Here is a 25,552-nt window from a genome sequence, read left to right on the forward strand (position 1 = left end):
AACTGCGCAGGTTAAATAAGTTGTCCAATGCCGTCCAACGCAATCTTATGATGCATAACGAAGTATATTTTAAATTTGTGCGCACAAGAAAATGACAATAATGTACAACAAATGCAGAAGGCGAACGAGAGCGAGTCTCTGGTGTACAGTGTACCCAACATGGCAGCGCCCATCAGTACGCGCGTTTCGTGTTTGGTTAGTTGTTGCTTCCGTTAGAGATACGCGTTAGAATTTTATTGATCAGCAACAATCTGCTGTATCTCTTTTTATGTACGACATCCTGGATGAATGTCGTTGGTGAATTAGTGCTGCCGTGACAATGGATGATACAGGTAATGTTATGCGCCAGCGCTCCTCCGTGTTGAAAAGCTTTGGAACTTATTTGACGACGCCCCCACCCTTCCAGAAAGAAACCCGTCGCCTCCGCCGGAGATCGTAGAAGCCGATGAAACCTCGAGTGGAGACAGGATCGGAGAAACAGTGTTTAGCCGACACTGGCTGTTTCAGTGCCTCTTGAAAGCCATCAAAGTGAGTTTAGATCATATGCTCTGTGTTTATGTTGTGTGTGGCAACACCGCATCGGCACAGGGCAGAGTGGGTTTGCTACCTGAAGGACACGTTTTCTCTTTGTGTTGTTTTTAATTTCTTGTATGTAATTTGTAACCGAACTGACAGGTGTCGACAGGCGCAGATTATAATTTCGCTAAATGGAGAACTTCGTTAGACTGAAGATCACTCGCAAAATCACCGGGAAAAATGTTTATTGTGAAGCCAAAAAAGGTAGCTTTCGCACATGCGCAAATTGCCAGCACCTTAAGTATGCACTTGTAGTTTAGTGAGCGAGTCAGGGGCACCGGCAAATCGATCGCCAGTGGACATCAAGAAACACGAACGTCACTCCACAGAAACATGCCCAGACTCGGCTTGCAAATTGTTCTTAAAGCAAAGGAAGGCATTGAATTCTCAAGTGCATTCTTGAACAAAAGGCCAAGCTATGTGGCTACGCCACAGTGCATTTGTAAAGGTATAAAAGGTATATCTGCTTTCATTTTAAACTTTGGTTCTCTTGAGATTCACTTTTATGTGACAACGGAAAAGTGCATTGTGTATGCTGTAGCTTAGAGAGAGAGAGAGTCATGCCGATGAGTTACTGCAGTGATAGCACAAATTTCACTCACTCAAATGGGAGGTGACAATGGCTGCGGTCCTTTGGTGATGCTTGAAAGCTCCGTTGTCTTTTCTGCATACGTGATGGTGAAAGCAAGGATAAATTTTCATCTCAGTGTGTGTGCGTTTTCATGTGCATGATGAACTAAGATGCATGTCAGAAAATAGTATAGCAATCATGAATCATGTCACTGACTAACAAATTACGATATTGACGTTTCGGTGCCCATATGGAAACCTTGTCCGCAAAATACAAATGAAATGGTTGTCGTTGAAGCAGTTTATGTACTTTTGAATATGTGGCAAAGTAATTTTGCATAAATGGGGTGAAGATTGCTGTCTATTCTGTTGATGGTGTTGTCAGTAGTTTGAATGATGAGTGATTCTAGATGAAGCTATGATTACACATTTCGGTCTGTTGCCAACACGCTTGCACCATCGCAATAAATGGTGTGTCCAGATGCTTGCACGTGCTCCGCTAAGGTGTTTCTTGACATGTTTCCCTTCTTGACGTCGTTCTGGTGCTGCTTCAAACTTCTGTTTAAATTTCCAGTTTCACCTATATACACAAACTTGCAATCTGCGCATGTTATCTTGTACAGATCACCAGGAAACTTGCATATGGGCAGAGCGTGCTTCACATTGATGAGATCCTGTCTTAGCTTACTGCTCGGCATGTGTGCTATATGTGTGCCGTGTTTCTAAAAAACGTGCACGAGCGCTTCACTTATCTCTGCCATATAGCAGACCGCAGCATGCTTTTTCGGAAGCATCGCTGGGCTGGACAGCAGTCTTCACCCCGTTTATGTGAACTAACTTTGTCACATGTTCAAGAGTGTATACGCTGTTTCAGTAATGGTGATTTCATTTGTGTTTTGTGAGCAAGGTTCCCGTACAGGCACTGAAAAGTCAATTTTGTTGTTTGTTGGTAAGTGACAAGATTTATAATTGCTATACTATGACGTTACCTTGCCAGACGGTTCTCCTCAAACCCTTGACTAAATTGTAAACTATGTATTTGCAGTATTTCAGTTTTAACCAATGTATTTTCTAATATTGTTAAATTGGTACTGGGGAAGCTAAATTCCTTCCCTGACATCTGTTAATACTAACCGTCTGTTAAATAGAAAAATTTGTAAGCTCGTGCTAATTGGTTACATTTAAACTCCGTTTGCTCTGATCTTGATGTGCACATCCAGTTTTCCTTTGCATTTTTGACAAATGTTGTCATTTCCCTTTTTGGCTTCCTCACTAGGCTGCTGAAAATGAGAATGCCTGTGGGGAAGGTGAGAAAGTACTTTCAGAGGAAGAGGCTGTGGAGTTGGACAGAGAGGTTGAGGAGGAGCTCTGCACAGTTTGGGACATGGCGGCCAACTCTGTAAGCCTACAAATGCATTTTCTTGCAGCACCATTGCAACATTTTGGGCAGTCTGCTTTAACTTTGCTCTGTCCAACCTTTGCACTTTCGTATTTTGCAAAAATGAGCTTCTGTTGCACATCATTGTTGTGTGTCCGTCACTTGTATTTCACGTCCTCAATGCGCAGCGGTGCACCGCTTATGCAGCAAAGCAGCATGTCACTTGCGAAGCAGTCTAGATGCAAATAGACACTATTTTGCATCCTGTTTTCTTTTCTTTCTTTTTTTAACATTCAACACCTATGTCAGTTATCAGGCAGCAGCTTAAAGGGACACTAAAAGAAAGTATGTCAGGCTAGATTGAAAGATTAGGCCTCTGTAATGGCGAATTTGTCATGCATAGTGAGAATGGAGCTTCTGTAAGCAAGGAAATGCCGAAAATAGAAAATTGGAGTGGAACCACCTGTTTGGACTATGGTACCTCTCATGTGACGGTAGCACTGGCTGATTGACAGAGAGTGGCATAGAGGGAGTTCACATGGAGGTTACGTCAACTTGTCCGTTTCAGTGCAGGTGGTTCAGATTGAGCAGCAGCAGCGAACCCTTTGGCATCAATTTTCCACACAGCAAAGTGACACATTGACCCACAGAGAATGATGACAGACTTCTAGACGAATAACCTATCGGTATAGCTTGACTTCAGGATCCTTCACTGTCGTTCTAAGCTGTCAGCAGTATGATAATGGATCTTTTTGTGCACAGTGTAATGAATTCCAGGGCATGAGCACATAGTAATTTTACTTTCAGGCCACTAGGCCACTGTAACTTCGTGAAGGTGACTTAGTTGAATCATAAGTTTCTTCTAGCTCTGGCATCAGCATGTTAAGCATGCTACATGAACAGTGATTATCGACTATGTTGAGACAGCTGCGCCATGGGGGATGCTGTAGTGCAAGTATCCAGATCAAATTTTATTACTTGTGGTTGCTTAATGTACACCCAAATCTTAATACATTGGCACCTTAAACACATGGTGTGAGACTTGGTTAGTGCCGCTAAACCTCTTGAAGGCTAAATTTGTCTTTTGCTAATCAAATTTCTAAATTCAAACTTCCAATCTATCCCATGTCTTTAAACAATACTGACATTGAACTTACTTCGACCTATGAGTGCCTAGTGGCCACATTGACACCATCCTTGCATCTGCTAACCGCTGCCTCGCCTCCTCCCCCCTCCATTTAATAACCTCTGACAGAGGGCCTTTAGGGTATCATGAAATAATAATAATAAAAAAATTATGTGCTGCATTGCATTCGAAGTCTTCTTGGCTAAGTGATCTTGAATTAGGCCAACCAATGTGATGTCCTGTGGCTGGAAGTAGCAATGTATGTTCTTGGTAAAAATCATTAGTAAGATGAGGATACCATGACCGCGCACATACGCACGCACAAGTTTGAATTCATGAGCTGTTGTTTATTATGTGATGGTAAGGTGGGTAAATTTAAGCTAGCTAACCCAAAACCTCACATAAGCAAAGTTGCTTGTATATCATGTAATAACTTCAAGACGTGCTATCCATATGCGACACAAAAAGTGTTTAGATCACATGTTTTGAGTGCCACATGGGGTAAGTAAAAGTGACATGCTGTCATGTTGTGTACGGTATTCACATGTGGTGTGCGGTGTCCATGGGGCTGTTGCGGTGTGTCGATGAAATGACGTGAAGACGACGAAGAAGACAAAGAGGCAATGATGCTGACATTTGGCGAGCAGAAGAAAAAGAAGAAAACGGTAGACAATGAAAGAACAAATTCGGCCACTAGAGAACTAATGCCTGAAAAACGAGAAAAAGAACTGGGAGAAGCTCGTGGAGCAGCACCGAAGCGAGCAGTGCCAGGCCACAAGAGCTCATTGGGTACTGGTCCCAAAGCCCAGCTGCTGCCTGGCTACTCCGTCTGCGTGGCGATTCCTTAGCAGGCCACGGTCTGCTACACTTGGACCGTGAAGAGTTGCAGCTCTGGGCCTTCAGTTGATTTTCTGGGACTAGACTGTGCCAGGCCAACCCTGCCATTTTCTCCTCATTCGTCCATGACTTGTTCGCCCATGCCTAGCTCGTCCCTGCCGTCATTGTGAAGTGGGATCTACCGACTCGCCACCAGTACATCAACTGTCCACACGGTGAACACCCACAAACATTATTTACCGTGCTGTGGCACTCTGTAGTTCTATGGGACCTTAGTTTATTTGTTGGCTAGTATTAGGCAAGTGCCACAGTACTAACAAGTTTTTATAGTGCTCGTCTAATGCGATCTCACATCATTGTATTCAAATAAGGTCAGTCAAAAATGCAAATGGTTTCGTTTCTCTTGGCAACGAAGGTTTCACCTCTGTTAACGTTATTTCTCAAACCCTTCCTCACAATTGGCATTCGTGGCGACAGGACAAAGCCATTTCCACTGAGTCGTGATATTTATAGGCAAGATCAGTCAACAAGTGCTCATAACGCTCGTGGAACGCATGGTACTTCAGGGGGCGGAGTTAAGGACATGGGTAGACGTACAGTTAGACTGGACTCAAAAGGAATATGTTAAGGCGTGTGAGGAATGGCTCGCGAAAAGAGAGGTAACAAAAGGATGTCTGGAGATGGAAGAGAGGGCTCTTCAACTCTGACTTCAACTGGCTGAAGTTGAAGGCAGCAAAGAAAAACAGCGCATGGTCGAGAACCTGTAAGAAATCAAAGCCAGCCAAACTTGATAAATCCTCACAACCTGATACCGGTGTTCAACGAAAGTCATGATGACCTGGATGCGCATTTAAATAGGTTTGAGCATGTAGCTACTGGTCAAGAGTGGCCTGAGGCGAAATGGGCTACAGCTCTTAGTTTGTGCCTCAGTGGAGAAGCCTTGAAAGCCTTCAGTCGCCTGTCACCAGCAGAGTCCATGGATTACAAGAATACGAAAATGGCCTTGCTCCAGAAGTTTCATTTCACAGCCAAAGGCTGTCGTGAAAAGTTTCGGCAAAGCAAGCCGCAAGATGGGGAAACTGGCAAGTAGTATGCCACGAGACTGCACAGCTTCTTTTACCGCTGGTTGGAAATGTTGAAAACAGTAAAGGACTTCATGTCCGTGCACAACCTTATTGTAGCTGAGCAGTTCTTGAGTAACTGTCATGGTCATCTGGTGCTTTTACTTAGGGAGAAGAAATCCAAGACAGTTGAAGAAATGGCAGAAGCTGCTGATACCTTCTTAGAGACCTGACGGCAACCAAACTCATTATTTTTCCAGGACAAGGTGGAAAACAGCAGTTCCAAAGAGTGAGATGGATATACTTCTACCGTCTCAACTCAAATGTTTCATCTGTGATCGACTGGGACACAGAGTGTCTGATTGCTGCACGAAACGCAAGCAAAACTTCTGTGGGTATTTTCGCAGGCCAAGCCATGATGTGAGGGCATGTCTAAAGTCTAACGGAGGTTCAAACAAAACGGCCTCCTGTATCATGTCACCTGATGATAAATTGCACATGCCTGAATTAACTGATGACTTGCAACAAAATAAATGCATTCCCAGTGCGCCAAAAACACGCACTGCAGAATGATTACACATAACTTGCCCATGTTACACGGAGGGGTGTTTGGCCACACTGTCTTTGTCTTCAGGGATACTGGAAGCAAGACACTTGTTGTACGGCGTTTCCTGGTTCCCGACGCACCACTTAAGGGTACTAGTACCACTATTCTATTTCATTTCATTTCATTTTCATTTCATTTTATTACCTTAAAGGCTCCAATAAATGGAGCGTTACATAAGGGGTGGCAAGAATAAAAATACATAGTCACAATAACAGGAAGTTTTTTACATTTTCGGTGAACTTGGATGGGCACATAATGACAGCAACGTCGTTAGGAAGGCCGTTCCAGTCGGCAGCTGTGCGAAGAAAAAAAGAATTTGAAAACGTGACAGTGCGTGCGCGTGGACGGGCAACCTGTAGCTGATGGCTGGTGCGGTGAGATATGCGTGTAGGAGGAAGGATATAAGGTGGGATGTGCATATGGCTATGAAAGAATTTGTGAAATAAAGCTAGGCTGGCAATGCGACGACGGAGCGATAAGGGGGATAATGCGGATGCAGTTTTTAAGGAGGAAACGCTGATGTCAAAGGAATATGATGAGTGGATGAAACGAGCGGCGCGATTTTGTACAGATTCAAGATCATTAATTAGGTATGCCTGATGAGGATTCCAAATAGGCGATGCAAATTCTAGTTTTGACCTGACAAATAATTTGTAGGCTAACAATTTTACATGTTGAGGAGCGTGATGCAGATGGCGTTTTAAAAATCCTAAAGTCCTGTTCGCGGATGATATTAGGTTAGTAACATGAGGATTCCAGGAAAGATCGCTCGAAATTGTTACTCCTAAATACTTGTATGAATGAACTAGTTCTACCGGAACTTCAGATATTACATAAGGAAATAGGAGGGAATTACGGCGACGGTGAATGGACAAATATTTACACTTACGCGGGTTAAGTTCCATTAGCCACTCGTTACACCAGTCCTGGACTGCATCAAGATCACTTTGAAGAGAAGATTGGTCAGCGGTGGAATTAATAACACGATATATCACACAGTCATCCGCGAACATACGTATGCTAGATGTTACGTTTAATGGTAAATCATTTATGTATATTAGGAAAAGTAGCGGGCCCAGCACGGATCCTTGTGGGACGCCTGAAGTTACAGAGACTGAATTAGAATTCCTATTATTAATGGTGACGAATTGTGAACGATTAGTCAAGAATTCTTCAATCCACTTTAGTATATTAGGGTCAAAATTTAAGCGGGAAAGCTTTATAAGAAGGCGTTTATGGGGCACTTTGTCAAAGGCTTTAGCAAAATCTAAAAATATTACGTCAGACTGAAGATTACAATCAAGGTTAGAGTGCAGATCGTGTAAGAAAGCGGCAAGCTGAGTCTCGCAGGAGTAACCACGGCGACTATTGGCTCATAGTCGCTGTATCGGGGTATCGAAAGCAGAAGTACACATTTTTAACCCCTTTTTTTCTGGAAAAGTGATAGTCCAGTGTATGACGTCACTTCTTTACGATGTCATCATAGGAAATATTTCCGGTTCCCTTGACGCTAATGACACAGACACAATATGGAAAGAGTCGGCGAACCAGAAGAAACCGACGACTAACGAGGCACCCAACTGTGAAGTGAACACCTAGCTCAGTTTTTATTGGTCTCTCAAGCAAAAGACAATGCTGAAAGCTGACGACTGTTAAGTTTGGGAACTTGGAAGTGACGCAGAAATCATGTCACCTAGAACAAGATAAAGAGACGACATTGGAAGCCTTGTTGTGCAAAAGTGGGCACAGTGATCCCTGGCAAAGGGGCCACATACCAGTCATATATGATTGATAAAGGAATCCTGTACCGTTGTTACCTGGCTCTAGGCAAAATGTTTCAACAGGTGATGGTTCCAAAAGGTTCGTGAGGCCCAGTGTTAAATTTGACTCACAAAACTCCGATCTCAGGATGCCAAGGTATCAAGAAAACAAAGGATTGAGTTATGGAATCATTCTACTGTGCTGGTGTACAGGGGGAGGTCCGAACATACGTGGAGTCTTATCCTAAAGGCAGAATAGGCAAAGCACCTCTTGGACAAATGCCTCTTATCGATACAACACTTGAACAAGTTGCCGTGTATATTGTTTTACCTCTTACACCTGTTTCAACAAAAAATAATCGCTACATTCTCATCTTGGTGGATTTTGCCACATGGTATACTGATGCTGTGGCTCTGCCCACAATAGATTCAGCAACAGTAGCAGATGGGCTGTTGAAAATGTTTTACCAGATAGGATTTCTAGGGGAGAACTTTTGCAATCAATCCTCCTGCTTCACGTCAGAGACTGAGGTGAGTGGTTTGCTTGCTCTTAGGCACTTCAGTTCGACACCTTACCCAATGGTCTGCTAGAGAGATTCGATGGTACTTTGAAGCACATGCTGTGTAAGTTGTGCCTAGAGCAACCGAAGTCATGGGACTGCCTTCTTGCACCGCTTTTATTTGCATATCGAGAAGTGCCTCAGGACAGAATGGGCTTTCTTGCAAATAAAAAAGAAGGGGTGCCGAGCACGAGCAGCGGCCACAAGCGCTGTTCTCTGAGTTGCTGCCAGATGATAAACAAGTCAGGCGTCCGGGTGTGGGTCTAATCCCCGTAGTTGTTTTGCTACATTTCAAGTGGTTTCGAAACTCCCCTGTTGTCTGGCCCTACAATACGGCAATGGAGCAACTTCACACCAAGTGCAGCTTGTGCGGAGGGCCATGTCTACGAGCGATGCCCTGCTGACAGATGAGACTAGCCCTGTGTGGGTGCTGCACCAGCACCTCAGCTCGTCTTAGCGAAGCAGGCATAGCTCACAGAGTTCGACTGTGCAATATACAAGATACGTTCATGGATGCAGACCTGGAGGCAGACCTGACCACAGCTTTTGAGTACGAACAAAAGGTCAGCCTTACAAAGACAAGCTTGTGCCTCGCTACTGAGCCCTGTCAACCGATCCTTCTTGTCTCCGTCGACTCCACTGCGAGTCCTGCAATGCAACTTGCCTCGACAGTGTGCCCAGCTGCCCTTTCCGTCTCACCTGGAGTGTAGCCTGCAGCCTTGTTCTCCCACGTTGCCCTGCCAAAGCTGCACGTCTCGAGCTTTTCTGGCGAGCGGTGCAACTGATAAGACTTTTCGAACCACTGCCAAGCAAGTATTCGTGGCAGTGACTTGCTACCCAAGACAGACAAATTTAGATATCTGCTGACATGCCTGTCCGAGTCAGCTAAGACAGCAATTCAGGGTATCCGCCTCACTGAGGAAAACTACAGTGTCACCATCTGACTGGTTCGGCAGTCATGACATGCTGGTCGATGACCACCTGGACCTCACAATGGCAGCTAATCGCAGTTCAGCCGATCTAGACAAGTTTTGAAATCTTTATGATTAGTACTTTCCGCATGAGTGTACTAGAGGGCCTTGGTGTTTCACCAGATGAGTATGCTGCTGTTGTGCGTGTGCGACACATCATTATGAAAGCCTTACCACCTGACTTTGGTATCCTGTACCGGCAACGGCTGAAGGAGGCTTCTTCGTCGGACAACGCTGACATGGCGGCAGTTACAGCAGACAAGGCCCAGCAAGTGAAACATCTTATGACCTTCCTACAAATTTAAGTCAAGGCGAGGGAGGAAAGCAGTCTCGACCAAGCCAGCTCATCTGCAGTCCAGTGGCATCATCAACGTGAATCACGACCTCTTGAGCTAAATCCGCTTTCAGCAGCGGATCTGTCAATTGAAGTAAGATCACCGTACATGTGTCCCTGGCTCCTGTGCAATACGTCGAGCCATACAGTTTAGAAGTGTTCCACATCGCTCACTCCAGAAAAAAAATGCAGGAAGCTTCTGGCGTGGAGGCATTGCTTTCGCTGCGCCAAGTGTAACTATGTCGCCAGTGAGTGGCGAAGCACCAGAAATTTGCAATGTGCTCACTCTGCTGGACAACACTTGACATCGCTATGCAAGGTCTGTACTCCAAGTAAAAACCAGTCAAAGCGTCTGGAACACATCAGGGCCTTCCGTGTAGTGTGCCAACGGGCTGCAGTCCATCGACACACAACCTCAAGCAACCTCCTCGTCTCTGAGTGGCAGCGGACTCATGCTTGTATTCCTCCAGACGGGCAGAGCCTGAGTTTTCGCATCAGCGAGGTCAATTCTGCTTCTGTTGCTTCTAGACACAGGCAGTCAGCACACTTCCGTTCGGCAGGACATTGCTTGAGCATTTAATTGTACTGTTCAAGACGTTGAGCACCTCAGCCTATTCACCTTCAGGACAACGCATCACCCTGTGACCCTTACATGTGAATGAGTGTCCATCACACTCCAAGGCCAGTGCAGTGCCAACGAGACCACTATAGGTGCCCTCAAACTGCCAGAAATCTGCATTGGCCAGTCCACCAATGGATGGTGCAATCATCACCATGATGACAAACCTCAGTCTTGTTGGAGCTGATGCAAGCCCTGAAGCAGCTACTTTTCGAGAAGCTACTTCTGATATCTACTAGGACAACAGGCCATATATTTAGATTATCGCCTCAAGTTACCACAGTGGAAACCTGTTTTGGATTAATGGTCCAGGGAACCCTCCATGACTTCTCCCAAGGTTCAACTGTACAAATCACGTCTCTAGTCTTTGGTACTGGAGGGCCTCCCAGAGACGATGTGCCATTGGAAGTAGACAGTTTTTTGATGTTGCACCTGAATACAGTTAGCATACGAGACATCACTGAGGAAGGTAACGAATACAAGTACAAAGCTCCCCTTGTCATGGAAGGGAGTGGGACAGTGCTGCAGCTCTTTCATCATTTACTATGCTTCCATACAAGAGTGCTCCTGTCCAGAGAACAAGCCATCACCATGCCTGAGAATGTTGACTAAAAGGTGGCAAGGACAAGGAAAACAAGGTAAACGCAAAGAACAAAAGAGATGAGGTGCATTAGCTCAAGCTCTTGGGCCAGTTGGTGCATGATGAACTTGAAAAAGGGGGTACTCTCCGTGTCTAACGAAGGAGACTTCAAGAGACGCGAGAGTGGCACAATTGCCGATGGTGGAACGCTGCCTAAAGCTGTGCCCACGGAAATGCCTAAGGAACCAAAGTCCAATAGCAGCGTCGCGAAGTCTCCCAAAGGCAAGAAATATCCACCTCCTACAAGGCTGTCCAAGCATAACAGACGAGGCTCAAGGCCATTGCTAACAATGGTTTCATGCACTCCAAATGGTAATTCAACAATGAGTACAAGCATGACAATGTGCAACTATGTCAAGACGCAGGTGTACAGATGTTGCCCTTCGTAATGAATGCCAGCGCACAACGGTGCAGCAAAGCTTGGCACAAGCGGAGACATGTACTGCACAAATGCTATGTCAAGCCACAAGGGCGCCTGCGATGGAAGGCCACTGCTGATGCAGCATCAAGTCGAAATGCGAATGAGGACAAGCCAGCGTCAGATGTATTACGATGCCCACAACATACCCTGCAGCCAAAAGGACTTGTATTTGGAACTCGAGGAGCAAGTCCTACCACAGGCAATGTCGGGACCAGAGGCCGAACATTACCACTCAAGCCAACACAGGCATTGCTACTGTGATCATCACTTCGATCGATCACCTAGTTCACTATCCGTATTGCTGTTAAGGTAGTCACTTGAACTACTCCCGTCATCAATTGAACTGTCGCTCATTGTGCTAGCACAATATGTGCTGCTGGCGTCCAGTGTATTCACTGAGGCCATGCAGTAGTGTACTTGCTCAAAACTGGCCATTGCATATTTGTCGCATCAGGAGTGTGTTGCAAATAAAGAAGCAAAAGGGGTGACAAGTACGAGTGGCGGCCATGGGCGCGGCTTGCCGAGTTGCCGCCAGATGATGAAAAGTCAGACATATGTGTCCGGGTCTAAGCCCTGTCATTGTTTTGCTGCATTGTATTTTGATCTTCTTTTGAGCTAATATGTGGCCGATATGTCCGAGGACCCCTAAATGTTCTCAAGGAACTATGGACCGGATATATTCATATGCAGTTCACGGCATCCATGTGGTTATGCAGTGCATTGACGAAATGACACTAAAACGACGGAGAAGCAATGATGCTGGCATCTGGTGAGCAGAAGAAAAACAAGAAAATCGGAAATGATGAAAGGACAAATTCAACCCATTGTGAACTAACACGTGAAGAACGAGAAAAAGAACAAAGAAGTGCTGGGAGAAGCTCGTCGAGCATCACCGAAGCGAGCAGTGCCAGACCACAAGAGCTCGTTGGGTTCTGGTCCCAAAGCCCAGCTGCTGCCTGGCTACTCCGCCTGCCTGGCGATTCCTCAGCAGGCCACGGTCCGCTGCACTTGGACTGTGAAAAGTTGCAGCTCTGGGCCTTCGGTTGATAGTCCAGGACCAGACTGCGTCAGGCCTACCTTGCCATTCGCTCCTCATTCGTCCATGACCCGTCCGCCCATGCCTGGCTCGTCCCTGCCGTCATCGTGAAACGGGATCTACTGACTCGCCACCAGTTCATCAATGCCATATGGCGAACACTCACAAAATTGTTTAGTGCACTGTGGGACTCTGTAGTTCTGTGAGACTTTAGTTTATTTGTTGGCTGTTATTAGGCAAGGATACAGTACTACCATGTCTTTCTAGTGTTCATCTAACACAGTCTTTCATCATCGTATTCAAATAGAGTCTCACAAATGCAAACAGCCTTGTTCCTCTCGGCAGCAAAGGATTCGCCTCCGTTACCATGATTTCTCGAGCCCTTCCTCACACATGCCTGTCAGCTAATGGGTGTAGAGGACCTTTTGATTTGAGCAACAGAATATCGAGAGCATGGTGGTTGTTTGATGTTATATATGACTGATGCAAGTGACTGAAGATTCTTTTGCTTTCTTTCCCTACAGGATGTTGCACATTTCCTGCATGAGTTCAAGGCCTCCGAGATTTTTCAACAGATCATCTCCACTTCAAAGTCACCTCGTTTAGTGGTGAGCTATGATGCACTTTATCTTCTTTCCCTCTCACTTACTTCCAGAACTTCCCCTATTGCATCATTTTTTTTTAGCGTCATATTCACATTTGTTTATCCGAAACTATTTTTTGTTTTTGAAGTAGTTTCTAGGGCAGGGCTATTTCTCATTATAAAACATGCACCTTTCAGCCAAGTTGAACACTTCTAAGCACAATGATTGACCATCTGCCAAGTCAGCCATCTCATGAGGATGATAAAATTATGAGGCGTGCAATGCATAGAACAGATAGCCCTTGGTCTGCTAGAGGAGCAGATTGAGTGCCAAGGGAGGGAAGGTGCAGTTGGGGGCAGCAGAGGATTAGATAGTGGGATGAGAGTGACAAGTTAGCAACTATAGCATGGAGTTAGCTGCCACAAGACAAGGAGAGACGGCCATCGTTGGGACGTGTGGCGCTGCTGCTGCTACCGGGGATGATGATGACAGTGGTGGTGACGGTGATTATGACTGTACATGGAACTTTGCTTGCCTGGTATCAAATTATTTCTCTTTGCTGCCATAGGAAATTTTAATTGGAATTCTGGGAAACATGGCTGTATTCCCTGACCTCAGCTTGGCTCTCTCCAAGGAGGAAGGTATCCTGTGAGTATACCCTGCAGGCATGCATCTTGTTCTTAACGTGCGTTATTACAGCACGTTGTTGCTTGTCCAGGCAAATGGCTATGCAGCTGCTTGGAGGAACTGACACACCCACGTTGGTTCAAGTGTTGAGGTGAGATGGTGCCTGTGGCTGTTTCATCAAGCCTATTCTTGCTGTTTCTTTTGTATTTATAAGTGCAAATGCTTGAAACTAGAAAACAAGAATGTCTTAGCCTGTTTTGGACTGTTCCAAATGCCCATGTATGAGTAAGCCTTGCAACAATATCCAGTGCAGTTTGATTTCCCGTTTCTGGGAATTGTAGTTGGGCATTCATGGCAGCCAGCTACTGTTGCCCAGGGAAGAAAATTTCCATAATGCTCATTCTTGGTAAATTTATAAGCCCATCAACTTGAAAATTGTATTGTTCAAGGTCTTTGTATACATAATGTTGAGAATCTGCATGCATAAGATTTCATTATGTTTCGAGTGGAACACTTGAATATAAGAGAATGATTGCAGTAGTGGAGCTTTAATCAACACACAACAGGAAAGGTTAGTTGTAGATCACAATGTCACAGGGAGTTTTGACTCATTTGGAGAGATTTTTTATCAGAGGAACACAACTGTTGCAATAGGTGAATTTATCATAAGGGAAACAGTGCTTATCTTAGTTTGTAAGTACAGGAATTTGACTGTACTACCAGCTTACAATGTTCAGGACAACTTTTGTAATAGCAAAATATGGATGTACTTGGTGTTGTTCATGGGTAATTGCCAGCATCAGCCAAAAAATGCTTATATAAATGTGGTAGCAATGGGAAAGTGGGCTTTAGTAAATAAATAATAACACAGTGCCAACTAACAACAGCTTCAAAAATAATGTTGCTGATTTTGTGACTGGCTTTGTTCTCGACTAAAATCAGTTGTCAGTATCAGTTGCATGCGCCATTTATTTTCTCCTCCTATCCTGTGGTAGTATGTCAATCTCTTTTGAGGATACATTCAGTTTTGCATGACACAATGTTCAGCTAGGCGTTCCAGTGGAGTGATGCACCTGCTGTCTGCTGTTTTATCCGTTGAATGCACACTGAACGTGATATGCCCGAAAGTGATTGACCAAGAATATGGCCCCTGTTTTTCATGCTGTTTCCATAGCAGCACCCAGATGCAACTAGCCCAGCGCTTTACACATTTGTTTAAGCTCCAGCTTTTCCAAGTTGGCAGCTGTCGTGAAGTGAAACTGATATGGCTTATAGGAGTCAGTGGTTTACAGATAAGGGGGGCTGATAAGATTTGTGGGCTGGTATAACGTGAAAGGGCACACCTAACCAGCTTTGAAGTAAAAATTGCTACATGGTTGAAAGCTAAAACCTTGCTTGAGTAGTTCTGCTGTTGGGAGGACATTCTCAGTGCTTTCTTTTATAGATTTCAGATTTTTTTTTTCTGTTACTGACCTAGTACACTTTTGAAAACAACTTTTACCTTGCATGATTTCGCTGCACATGCATATTGCGGTGTGTGATGACGTTGCAAAAATGCCTTCTTATCTTTTTTTGCCACAAGCATGTACTGTTATGTTTTTTAACTTACCTGATTTATCTTTTATGTTGCACTTGCCTTTTATGCCATGGTGTGTACGTTATTCTGTTGACTTGTACTTGCTATTGTCTCTGCTTTATATATATATATATATATATATATATATATATATATATATATATATATATATATATATATATATATACACACACACACATAACTTAAAGCCAAAAAATATATAACCTAAAAACCTATATCTATATCTATCTAAAAACCTAAAAACCTATATATATAAATTAAAAATAAATTCTTGACCATTAATCATGTGTTCCCTTTCATACTGGTCCTTCCTGTACGATACCTGCAAAAGAGTCGTGCATGATCCTTTCTTTTTTTCTTTGCAGACTTTGCCACACATGCCTGTCGAATAAAGAGTCCCTGCCATTTTGGCTTCAGGCCATCCGTTCATCTGACAGCTGCCTCTCAGGCATAACATTCATATTGGAAAACTCCATCAATGGCAAGTCTCTCGTGCATGATTGCACGTCGCCTGTCTTTTCTCACTGTCCAGCATGCATTGCTCTGGCGTTCCTAATAAAGATCATTGTTGTTCTGTTGACAGCACAAAGGACTTGAAAACGTAATTCTACACGTAAGGTTCGTAACATGCCAGATTACCTGTGAACTCAGTTCAGTTTTTCAGTTTGTTATTGAGCTTACAGTTCTTGAAAATAGTAAATATATACAGATTATCGATGCTATGTACTTTCAACCTCTTTCCTTACTGTAACACATGCACGTGCACTAGTTTACCGGCTTGTGTACAGGCCAAGGAAAGGTCCCTTTAACTGCTCCCGTTTTTCCATCTGGTCAGCTGCATGTCACAGACAAAGACAAACATTACGGTAATGTTGAAATGTGTAATTTATTATTTGTTATCATTAAAATAGCATGCTCTAGTAAAGTTACACCTGTTTGTGGTTTTGACGAGCTGGGAGAACAAAACACACTTGTTCCTCAGCAGTATAAACCAAACATAATGTAGCCCTAAAAAAAATGTTTGTTGTTCTTTCTTGCATTGTCAGAGGAGGAACAGTTGGTGTCGAAAGTTAGCAGGGCACTATATCTGGCAAGAAGCTGAATATTCCCGCAGCCTGGAATTTCAATGTGAAATCTTGACTAGCACATGTTGCTAACACAATGATGCACTATTTTACTTGCTGCAGGCAAACTTGTTCTATACCTCCGAGTATGACCCTACTTGTTGTGGTACCACTCAGTTCTTGATTGTTTTACTTTGCCATTGGTCCTTTTATTGGCTTCATTTATTACGAGAGCAATTATATGGACACTCCAGGTGAATTTGGACATGTGGGATATGGACACTCCAGGCAAAGCCGTGATGTTCCATACAAAGTCCAAGTGCAAGAACATAGTGGCTGCATGCTGTATGTTGTAGGTGCGAGGGAAAGCTAGCGAAGGTGAGCTGAGAGGGATTGCAGCTTGATGCTGTGGCATCTTCTTCGCAAGGGAGGATGGCAGGGAAGATGTGTGCGATCTTTTCTTGCACGCATCGGTGAGGGGGGAGGAAGCTTAGTGCACATCTCCTCCTCTACTCTGGTTGGCTGAGTGCAGCCGCGCGACCCCTATCTTAGAGAAAATCTACGGTGGTTTCAAAGGCTAGCCGACCCGAAATAGCCGATGGCTTCGCGTGCCCTGTGTCTTTATGTGCCTAGTTTGCATTGAAGTGAAAAGCACAAAGGAGAGCTCGCTCGCCGCCGCTGCTGCCACTCTTCATTACACCAGCGTTCCCACAGCGAGTGTGCATACCAATTGTGTGAGATGTGTTCATGTTTGCCTGTGTGTGTGACACCGTGCTTGTTAATTTAGTAAAGAAATGCTTGCATGCCAAAACGCCATTATGATTCTGAGGCACACTGTAGTGGGAGACTCCAGATTAATTTTGACCACCTTCTTTGATGTGAACCCAATGCACAGTACACAGCTGTTCTTGCATTTCACCTCCATCGAAATGCGGTCGCCACATCTGGGATTTGATCCTGCGACCAGCGGCTTAGCAGTGCAACATCAAAACCACTACGCCACCATGGCGAGTTAAGCGAATATTTACGTCAATTTATGCAGCTGATAAACTACTAACCTTACTTTGTATAGCGGTATAATAAATTGCTATTGCAATCAATGCTTTTCGCACTTTTCGTGCAAAACTGCAACTTCTTTATTTTTATTTCATATTTTCATTTTTTGTTGAAATCAGTGGTTAAATTTGTATAGTATTATTGCTTTTAGCTATTGCTGTTGTGAGTGCCATATGCCTTGCTGTAATGCCTTTCTTTAATGCATCTTGTTGCAATGCATACTTAGCCGTACAAGAGTGTAGGAGGTCCCCACACAGTCATTCACTATGGGGCTTTCTTATGTGTAAAATGTCTGTCTAAAGAGAGATGCTCCTCGAAAAAAAAAAGTTCTTTAATATTTCTACTAGAGATATGAAAATACAACCACATATAGAGAATTTCAAGCACCTTTCAAATATGTCATTAGTTTCTGTGTAGCTGCTATTGTTCTTGAGTCAAGTCCTACACAATGGCAAAATAGAGTGATTCTGTCGGCACTTTATTGTGTAATAAATTTTTGCAAATCGCTTTGTGCTGTAGCTTGTTTAGCTTTTTGTAGAGTGCAAAGTGCCGATATCTATTCAAACAGCATGTACAATAATTAGAACTATAAAAAGAAATTAGGACACTTCAACTAATTTTTTTCACAATCACATGAAAATAACCTTGTACACTTACAAGTGTCTTGTATTAACAAAATTTGGCATACATACTATTGAAGATATGTACAGTGCTAATATCTACTTGAAATTGCAATATCTCCACACAGTAAGTTGCGAAAGTGCATGTACATGGTTATAATTAAGAGAATTGAGAAAAAAAAATTAGTTGAAATGTTCTAATTTTTTTGCATAGTTTCAGTAATTTTACAGACTGTTTGGCTAGATATCGGGACTTTGCGATCTACAAAGAGCTAAACAAGCTACTGCACAATGCTTACTGTGAAAAATTTATTACATAAGAAAGTGCCCATAAAGATGACTATATTTTTGCCATTGCGCTTCACACAACTCTAAAACTATAATAGTTCCCCAAATCTAATTCAATATTTGAAATCTACATAGAAAACTCTATACTTGACTGAATTTTGAAACCTCTAACACAATAAAAAAATGTTGTTTTGAGGGGCAACTTCCCTAAAATATGCGCACCTCTACTATAACAGAAAAATAAATCTGAATCTGAGAAACTGCACAGGAATACAGCTTTATTCATGAAACCCAAACTCGGTAAACTTTTGATGCCAACTGTACATACAAGTGCTGTTTCTCAGAAATATTTTAAATATAACACCAGCCTTGTTAACTGTGATTACTTGCAGTAGTTGCCTGATTAATGCTTCATTCAAAGTCTGCTTGTTGCTCCAAAAGATACCATGGTCATGATGTATTTACTTTGCTTTGTAGTTAAACACCTCCACATTTCGTTACACTTCTTCTGTTGGGAAATACTGCTGCATCCAGCATTTAACATAACCTCAGCATGTGCATGCGCGGAACAGCCAGTGCAAAGGTCTTCCCTTCCCGCATTCCCATTTCAGAAAGTAACACACTGTCGAGATGACCCCTATCCAGCTCTGTATTTGTCAATGACTTCGGCCACATCTCATATGCATTAGCACTGTCCCTGATTCCCTTCTATGTTCTCACCACTGCCTACGTCTGCTTGCTGCATTCGACAGAGGAGCTGCTCGGCGCTACTCTGCAAGTCTTGGACTGTGTCTTTGACGACGACTCGGAGATGTGTGCAATGTGTGCAAATGAAAACTTTATCGAGGCACTTTTCACAGCTGCCAGCCACCTGAGGTGAGTGTTAGGCAGTGACTTATTATTCTGGCTGGGGAAGAGCAGAAGTTCCACACTGCTTGCATTAAAGGCCAAGTAAGCTTGAATGCAGGATAGTTGAAAATATTTTGTCAATTTTTTTTTTTACGCTGCGCTGCAGAAATAGAAACAAGCAGACACAGAGCAAAAAAAGGCGAACTAAAGTGCCCATCAGGGTCAACCAAGTGAAGCCAAGGATTTAATAGCAGGAACTAACAGAGTTTTTAATTGAGGTGTAGAAATAAAAAGTTGACAGCTACTTTAGCATGTGCTAAAGTAAAGAGGATGAAGGAGAAAGCCTGCATGCTCGCAAGATATTAATTAAGTTACTTGTCATTATCATTCAAATGTGTTGTTACTCCTTACTACTTGTTTTCTCCTACCAAAGCTTGTGGATATGAGTACCTTAATTCTATCTTTATTAACTGTGCCCTAATTAACTTCACCTTAAATAACACCAAAGGCCATGAGTTCGATTCCCACCAATGGTCGTAGGTTCGACCATCAAAGGTGGCACCATTAAATTTGGTGCCATTGAATTGTGGTCCTGCCAAAGGTCGAGGGCTCGACTCCCACCAAAGCTCGTGGGTTTGCTTGCCTTAATTAACACCAAAGGTTGTGGATTTGACTCCCAGCAGTTTTGGTGCCATTGAATTTTGGTACCATAACGCCGGATGGTAAATTTTTTGATAATGCCGGACATTGCATTTTTCGCCCCATGAGCCACTTAATAATAAAGAGGGAAATGAAAGTGCAAGAAAAAGACAACATGCTGCTAATAAGAGCTGAACCCACAACATGACATTTACGATGCTCTCCAAAATGAATTACTACGGTGACTGTCCTTGTACAATTTCTTGGGCATCTAATGCATCTCCCACCAGCAGAATTTTGTCTTTACTTCTGCTTTCAGTTCTACATTTCAATTAAAAATGTTTAATTTCGTCTTTGCTTTACAAGGCTTGATAGTTTGTCGGTTTCATTTGGTTATTATTATCAATCAATCAATTTCCTTGGCTCCCCTGATTTTTCTAGCACATCAGTGCTCCCGATTCTTTTTGCCATATCAGTGTCAAGGCATTCAAAATTACTTTTAAAAATGATTAAAAGAAGAGTGCCAACAAAATTTTGACTACAGTTTCTTCCAGAAGTATAGTATAATTACGTCCACAAGGCTGGTGTATTTTGATTTGGCCCTTGTGAGAAGGGATCCTTAGTATAATGCCACTGATAGGCTGCAGAAGCAAACAGGGCCAGTTGTGTAGCAACAAGATGCACCGGTGTGCTGTCTCATACAGCAGTGGCACAGGGATGCATTCCATGTTCTGGATGCATTCTGTGGTGGATAAACTGTGGATCCCACACACGACATTTCTGCAACTTCTGCAGTCAAGCATGACACTGCACAGAGGATTCAATACAAATCATCCAAAACTATGGCCACTAAAAGAAAAAGACAACACAACTCAGATTGTGTGTAGGCCACAGCCACTTGCAGAAAAATCCTAACGAGAGCTTTCAAATAGAGTATTTTGAGGTATCAAATTTAGAAGCATTTTGTGTGTTCATTACAACAACACAAAAGCTTATGGAACCTAAAATAACATGATGAGCAGTAGTTGAATATGGAATGTTGCTCTCCAAAGTTTCGACATGGGGACATGTCTTTGTCAGGGCAGTGACTGCTTTTCTTAGCGTCGTTTTTATGTACACGAAGCTCAATCTCCCGCACCCTCAATGGGTGAGTGGGAGGAGAATAGGTCAGAGTGTGGTGTGGTGTAGGTGATGTCAGAGAAGAAAAAATAATAATAAAAAGAAATGTAGACAGATGGGAAATTTCAGGGGAAGAAACAAAGGGTTGTTTGGAGTTACGAGAGAGGAGGCGAACCATGGGGTACTGATTTTGGGTTCTTTCGAGAAGTGGAGATAACAACGGGAACCAGAAAGGAATTTACAGACATACGTAGGTGTGGCCAATCACAGTGTGTTGGTCTTCTAGGAAAGTAGGTACTGTTCAACTAATCTCTGGAATTTGAAGGAGGTGGGAAGAGGGGTATGAGTGGTGAACAAGAATACCCGGTAAGCCTGTGTTTGGTCAGAGTCCCCCAATAGCTTCTATAAAAGAATGTATTAGGGGACCCAGGTTTGGTTAAGAGTACAAATGAAAACTGAGAGGGCATGCATAGACATACGTCTGGGGGAAAAAAAAAAAGAAAAAAGGGGTAATAATAAAGGGCTACTGGGTATATTTGTGCGATTAGTACAGTGAATGGATTCAAGAGCTCCCTTTGAAACATTTTTAATTTTTGGTTGGAGTAAAACTTGTGAATGAGATACAAATCTCTGTATTATCTGTCTCTGGGAGACCGGAGGTTTGACTACGATATTGAAAGATGCATGCTGTTTCTGTGGATGCACTTTTAAAGTGAAGTTTTCTTAGCCTCTTCCTGCATTTTGGAGGTATTATCTAACCGCTGTCAAGCATTTGTTGTGCAAGCATACACACATCAGTGGGCTGGCTTTGTGCTGCAAAAGCACATCAGGTTCTTGCCAGACAGCATGCTCCACAAATATGCTTTGACGGGTGTAAAAGTGCAGTGACTGAAGGTAATGACAGGCGAACAGAAAGACATGGACTAGGAAAGGAGAACTGAGCAGTGGTGATTAGCTGAGATATGCACATAGATTTGCTTTGAGGTACACTTATTAGCGTATTGTGAGGTTGAAATTTACTTTCACATTTCTCACTGGGCAGCTCACGAGAAAAGTACGGCTCCTTGGATGCATTCTGGCACTTACTGCATGTCATGGACTGCGAGACTGATGCCAAAGAACTCCTCTGTAAGTCCTGTGCTGAAGCTCCTTTCTTTGCTCATTTAATGTATTTTCTGTTCATCATTGCTTTTGACAATCACTCTCTGATGTGGATTACTTTGGACTAGCGCGCATCACAGTAAGAACACTGCTATAGGCATGGTACTGATGCACTGTGTACTGAGCGGTTGTGGGTGTCCATACTGTTGAAGATGCCAGAGCACTTTTATGGTGCTGTCTTAAGTAAGTTGTTTAGTACTTAGTGTGTTTGTCAGAACTGATATAGAATGAAGCAATACTAAATTTCAGAACAAGGAAATGCACCTGTAATTTTACTAGTGCATTGCTGGCATTGAATGGCCGAAATGTTCAAAATGGGCAACATTCATTTGCAACTGATTCTTACATGTGTTACCATGGCGGACTTTCCTATGGACAGGTGTCTACAGATACTTTTTATTGGAGAGACAGACATTCTGGTCTGTCAGATTGGCTTAGCCAATCTGGGTTCACTGAAAGTGATACCTGTGAAACTGTGATAACTGTGATCTGGAACACCACCCCAACTCACGCAAAGGGTAGCTGAAGCAAAATAAATAAAACAATTAAGTGCACCATCTGTTGCTCATCCAGGAAGGAGTTCGATTATTATGTGAACAGCATGTGGTGAGATCAGCTTTTAGAGCCGATTGTTATTTGTTTTCTTCTTTTTTTTTGCCCCTGTAGAGAGTTTTGGAGGCGTGCACTATTTACAAATAAAATCAATATGTTTTAAAGTCAGTGCTCTATAGTCTGTGTGGTATTCACTTCAGCCATGCACTATCAGCTCACCAGCCGTATGCAACTTGTGCGCATATCAGCGGCTTGACTACAGTTGTAAATGTTTTGGAAATGTGTGACAAGCACTACTTTTCCTCACTACAAACAGGACCCTAGAAGGCACTTGTTGAGTGAAGCACCTATTAGTTCTACAGGCATGAAAACGTGAGCTCAAGGGGTGAACTGGCGGCACTAAGATCATTTTTCATCTTCTCAAGGACTCTATTAAAGAATCTTTTACACTGACAACCTGCTTATGTGTGTATTCTCATAGCCATCTCATGGCACACTGGCTGTACGATCATGCATTTCAGTTGCCTTGTACACCCGTAGAAACTCTTAAAATTTCAGCCAGGTGGCACCATTGTTACTCCCAGTTGGTCAGCCATAAAGTGCCAAATTACTGCAAAATAGCTGTGGAATAGAAACTGCACTGTTTTCTTTGTAGTGCCACGCTGTGAAAAGTTGGAGTCTCTGCTTGTGCGCTGGCTTCAAGGACAGGAGTCATTGCCAGTGCCACCCAGGCACTGTTGGCGAACCCTAGGTTCAGCAGTGACCCTAGTCAGCAGCGTTCGGCTAGCCACTGGCAGCAAGGCTGAAGGTAACTGGGTGGCTTTTGTCATTGCATTGGCTGTCGGGTTTTAACCTCATCATGTCTGCTGTCCAACACTCCTTGTGAGGTTCACAATCAGTGTCGGCCAGTGTAGGGTTGATATTGTAATGGGACAAAGTAGCCCCAGCCTTTGGTGGAATGCAGGGGCCTTATGAACAGGGAATAAGTGGTTTCAGCCAACTTGTGTGGGCGATGAAATTAGGTCTTCGAGAGCATCTCAGTGAAGATGCATGCAGAACCAAGGTGCACGTTTTACCTGCCGTTGTGGCTTAGATGTTAAGGCATTGCATTGCCAAGCATGCAGTCAAGAGATCAAATCATGGCCACCGCGGCCGCACAAATCTCTCGCAAGTTATACATTCCAGATATGTACACATGTGACATGTGTAGACCAGGGTTGCTTTAGATTTTCTTGATGCCTTGGCATGTAATCTTGAACTGAAGACAGCAGTTCAGGCTTGGCATTGCAATTATTGCAGTGAATTTGTCAATTTAAGGTAGTCAGTCTGCTGAGTTGCCAAGAAATTGAGCGTTTTAGCCAAAGCTGCGGTTCGCATACTTTTTCTTGAGCGAGCACATAAAGTGTATTTGGAATTTATAGCTGCGAGTAGGTGGTGTCCTCATTACAACCTCAGCGACGGCTTCCTCTGAATAATCGAAACCAGTGGGGCATAAAATCAAAAGGAAGGAAAGTTAATGTAGAAATGGCTCTGCATTGCACCATGGCTTATCCACAATAGTAACTCAGTCAGAAAGTCTTATGAAAGCGTTATACATTTATGAAACACTGTCAGTCTTTACTGTCCAGCAATGTGATGAACTCTTGCATGTGCATCAGTTTTGCATGCTGTTCAAGAGTGTAGCATTATGGTGTCGCAGTGAAGCAGCGCATCATAATCCTGAAGGGTGTGCTCCTGGTTTATCATGATGTCATTGCTCGTTCTCAGATGAGCAAAATGCACTGTGCAGAAGCTAAAATGCACTTTCGGCAGAGGAGGAATAGTTCAGAGTAGAAGTATCCTTTAAAAGGCATAGTATCTTTTCAAACGAACACAAAAAAGGCCAGGCCCATTTTATAATCAAGAGCTAACTTCATAACTTTCGTTGGTGTCACCAAGTCAGCCAGCACCAGAAGCAGTAGGCAATGCTATTTCTGGTGTTTTAGACATCACCAATGTATGCAACATGTATGTACAGGCGCAGTCACTGCTAGCGGGGGGAACATGAGAGCTCGTGGCATAGCTTCGTGGAGCGCTACCACCGGCATCTCGTGAAGTCTTGGTAGACAACTCGTTGGGCTTTTCACCAATCGCTTTCATTGTGCCTGCGCCGGCGGTGGGGCTCTCTGCGGAGCGATACCACGACTCCTGCGTTCCCGCTATCAGTGGCCGCACCTGTACCTACATGTTATGCAAAGCCTAATGTAAGCCACCACTGCTCAGGTACTTTAGATGCCACTTAAAAACGTCCTGCTAAACCACGTGCGCCTTGAAGGGCGGTGCAATTGAGAACTGTCTACTAACCATTGTAAAACCCTATGCCACTCGTGATAGGAACAGTGTTATATACCCACTGAGGTGACTTAAAATTCTGTAGCAGAGCTTGCAAATTTGAACTCCAGTCACTTTAGTCGCATGGCAGTGTGTGTGTGCCGTGCCTTATTGCAAGCTTATTGTGCACTCCAAAGAAAATACAAAACCATATTCCTCTTTATTGAAGAATAGAGCAGTTTCCCCTATACTGTCTTTGGTCTCAGAGACATGTCAGCTCATTTGGCAATAACGTCATGTAATGCTTAGATTGCTTGTCACTTAACATGTGGTAAAATTTTATTTCAGATGACGAGCTTTATGGAAGGTTGAGAGAAATGCACTCGACACTTCAAGCACGGCTGCACGAAGCGCAGTCACACAGAGACTCCAAGCTCCAGCGACCCGAAAGCGTAGACGACACATTCCACATGCTGCAGGGCGCTCTTGAGCAAGCAAGACTGTGTACAGGATGAATGAAAATAAATTTTTTTTTTAGTGCACAAAGCTTGGACTGTGTGTCAATATCGACAAACCTTTAATTACTGTGC

The 25,552-nt window shown here is 43.5% G+C and overlaps 1 protein-coding gene across 1 annotated transcript; it reads left to right on the forward strand.

The window, feature by feature from the left end:
- The first annotated feature begins 118 nt into the window (after nt 1-118).
- LOC139057546 (protein saal1) lies at nt 119-25,509 on the forward strand. The gene is made up of 11 exons (XM_070535950.1): nt 119-332; nt 407-528; nt 2,423-2,545; nt 13,021-13,104; nt 13,649-13,728; nt 13,799-13,858; nt 15,670-15,785; nt 19,085-19,208; nt 21,982-22,067; nt 23,308-23,460; nt 25,311-25,509. Exons 1-11 carry the CDS (start codon nt 320-322, stop codon nt 25,475-25,477), a joined length of 1,128 nt encoding a protein of 375 aa, XP_070392051.1. The 5' UTR covers nt 119-319; the 3' UTR covers nt 25,478-25,509.
- Nucleotides 25,510-25,552: the final 43 nt, after the last annotated feature.

This window comes from Dermacentor albipictus, chromosome 3, assembly GCF_038994185.2.
Source record: "Dermacentor albipictus isolate Rhodes 1998 colony chromosome 3, USDA_Dalb.pri_finalv2, whole genome shotgun sequence".
Classification (NCBI taxonomy): domain Eukaryota; kingdom Metazoa; phylum Arthropoda; class Arachnida; order Ixodida; family Ixodidae; genus Dermacentor; species Dermacentor albipictus.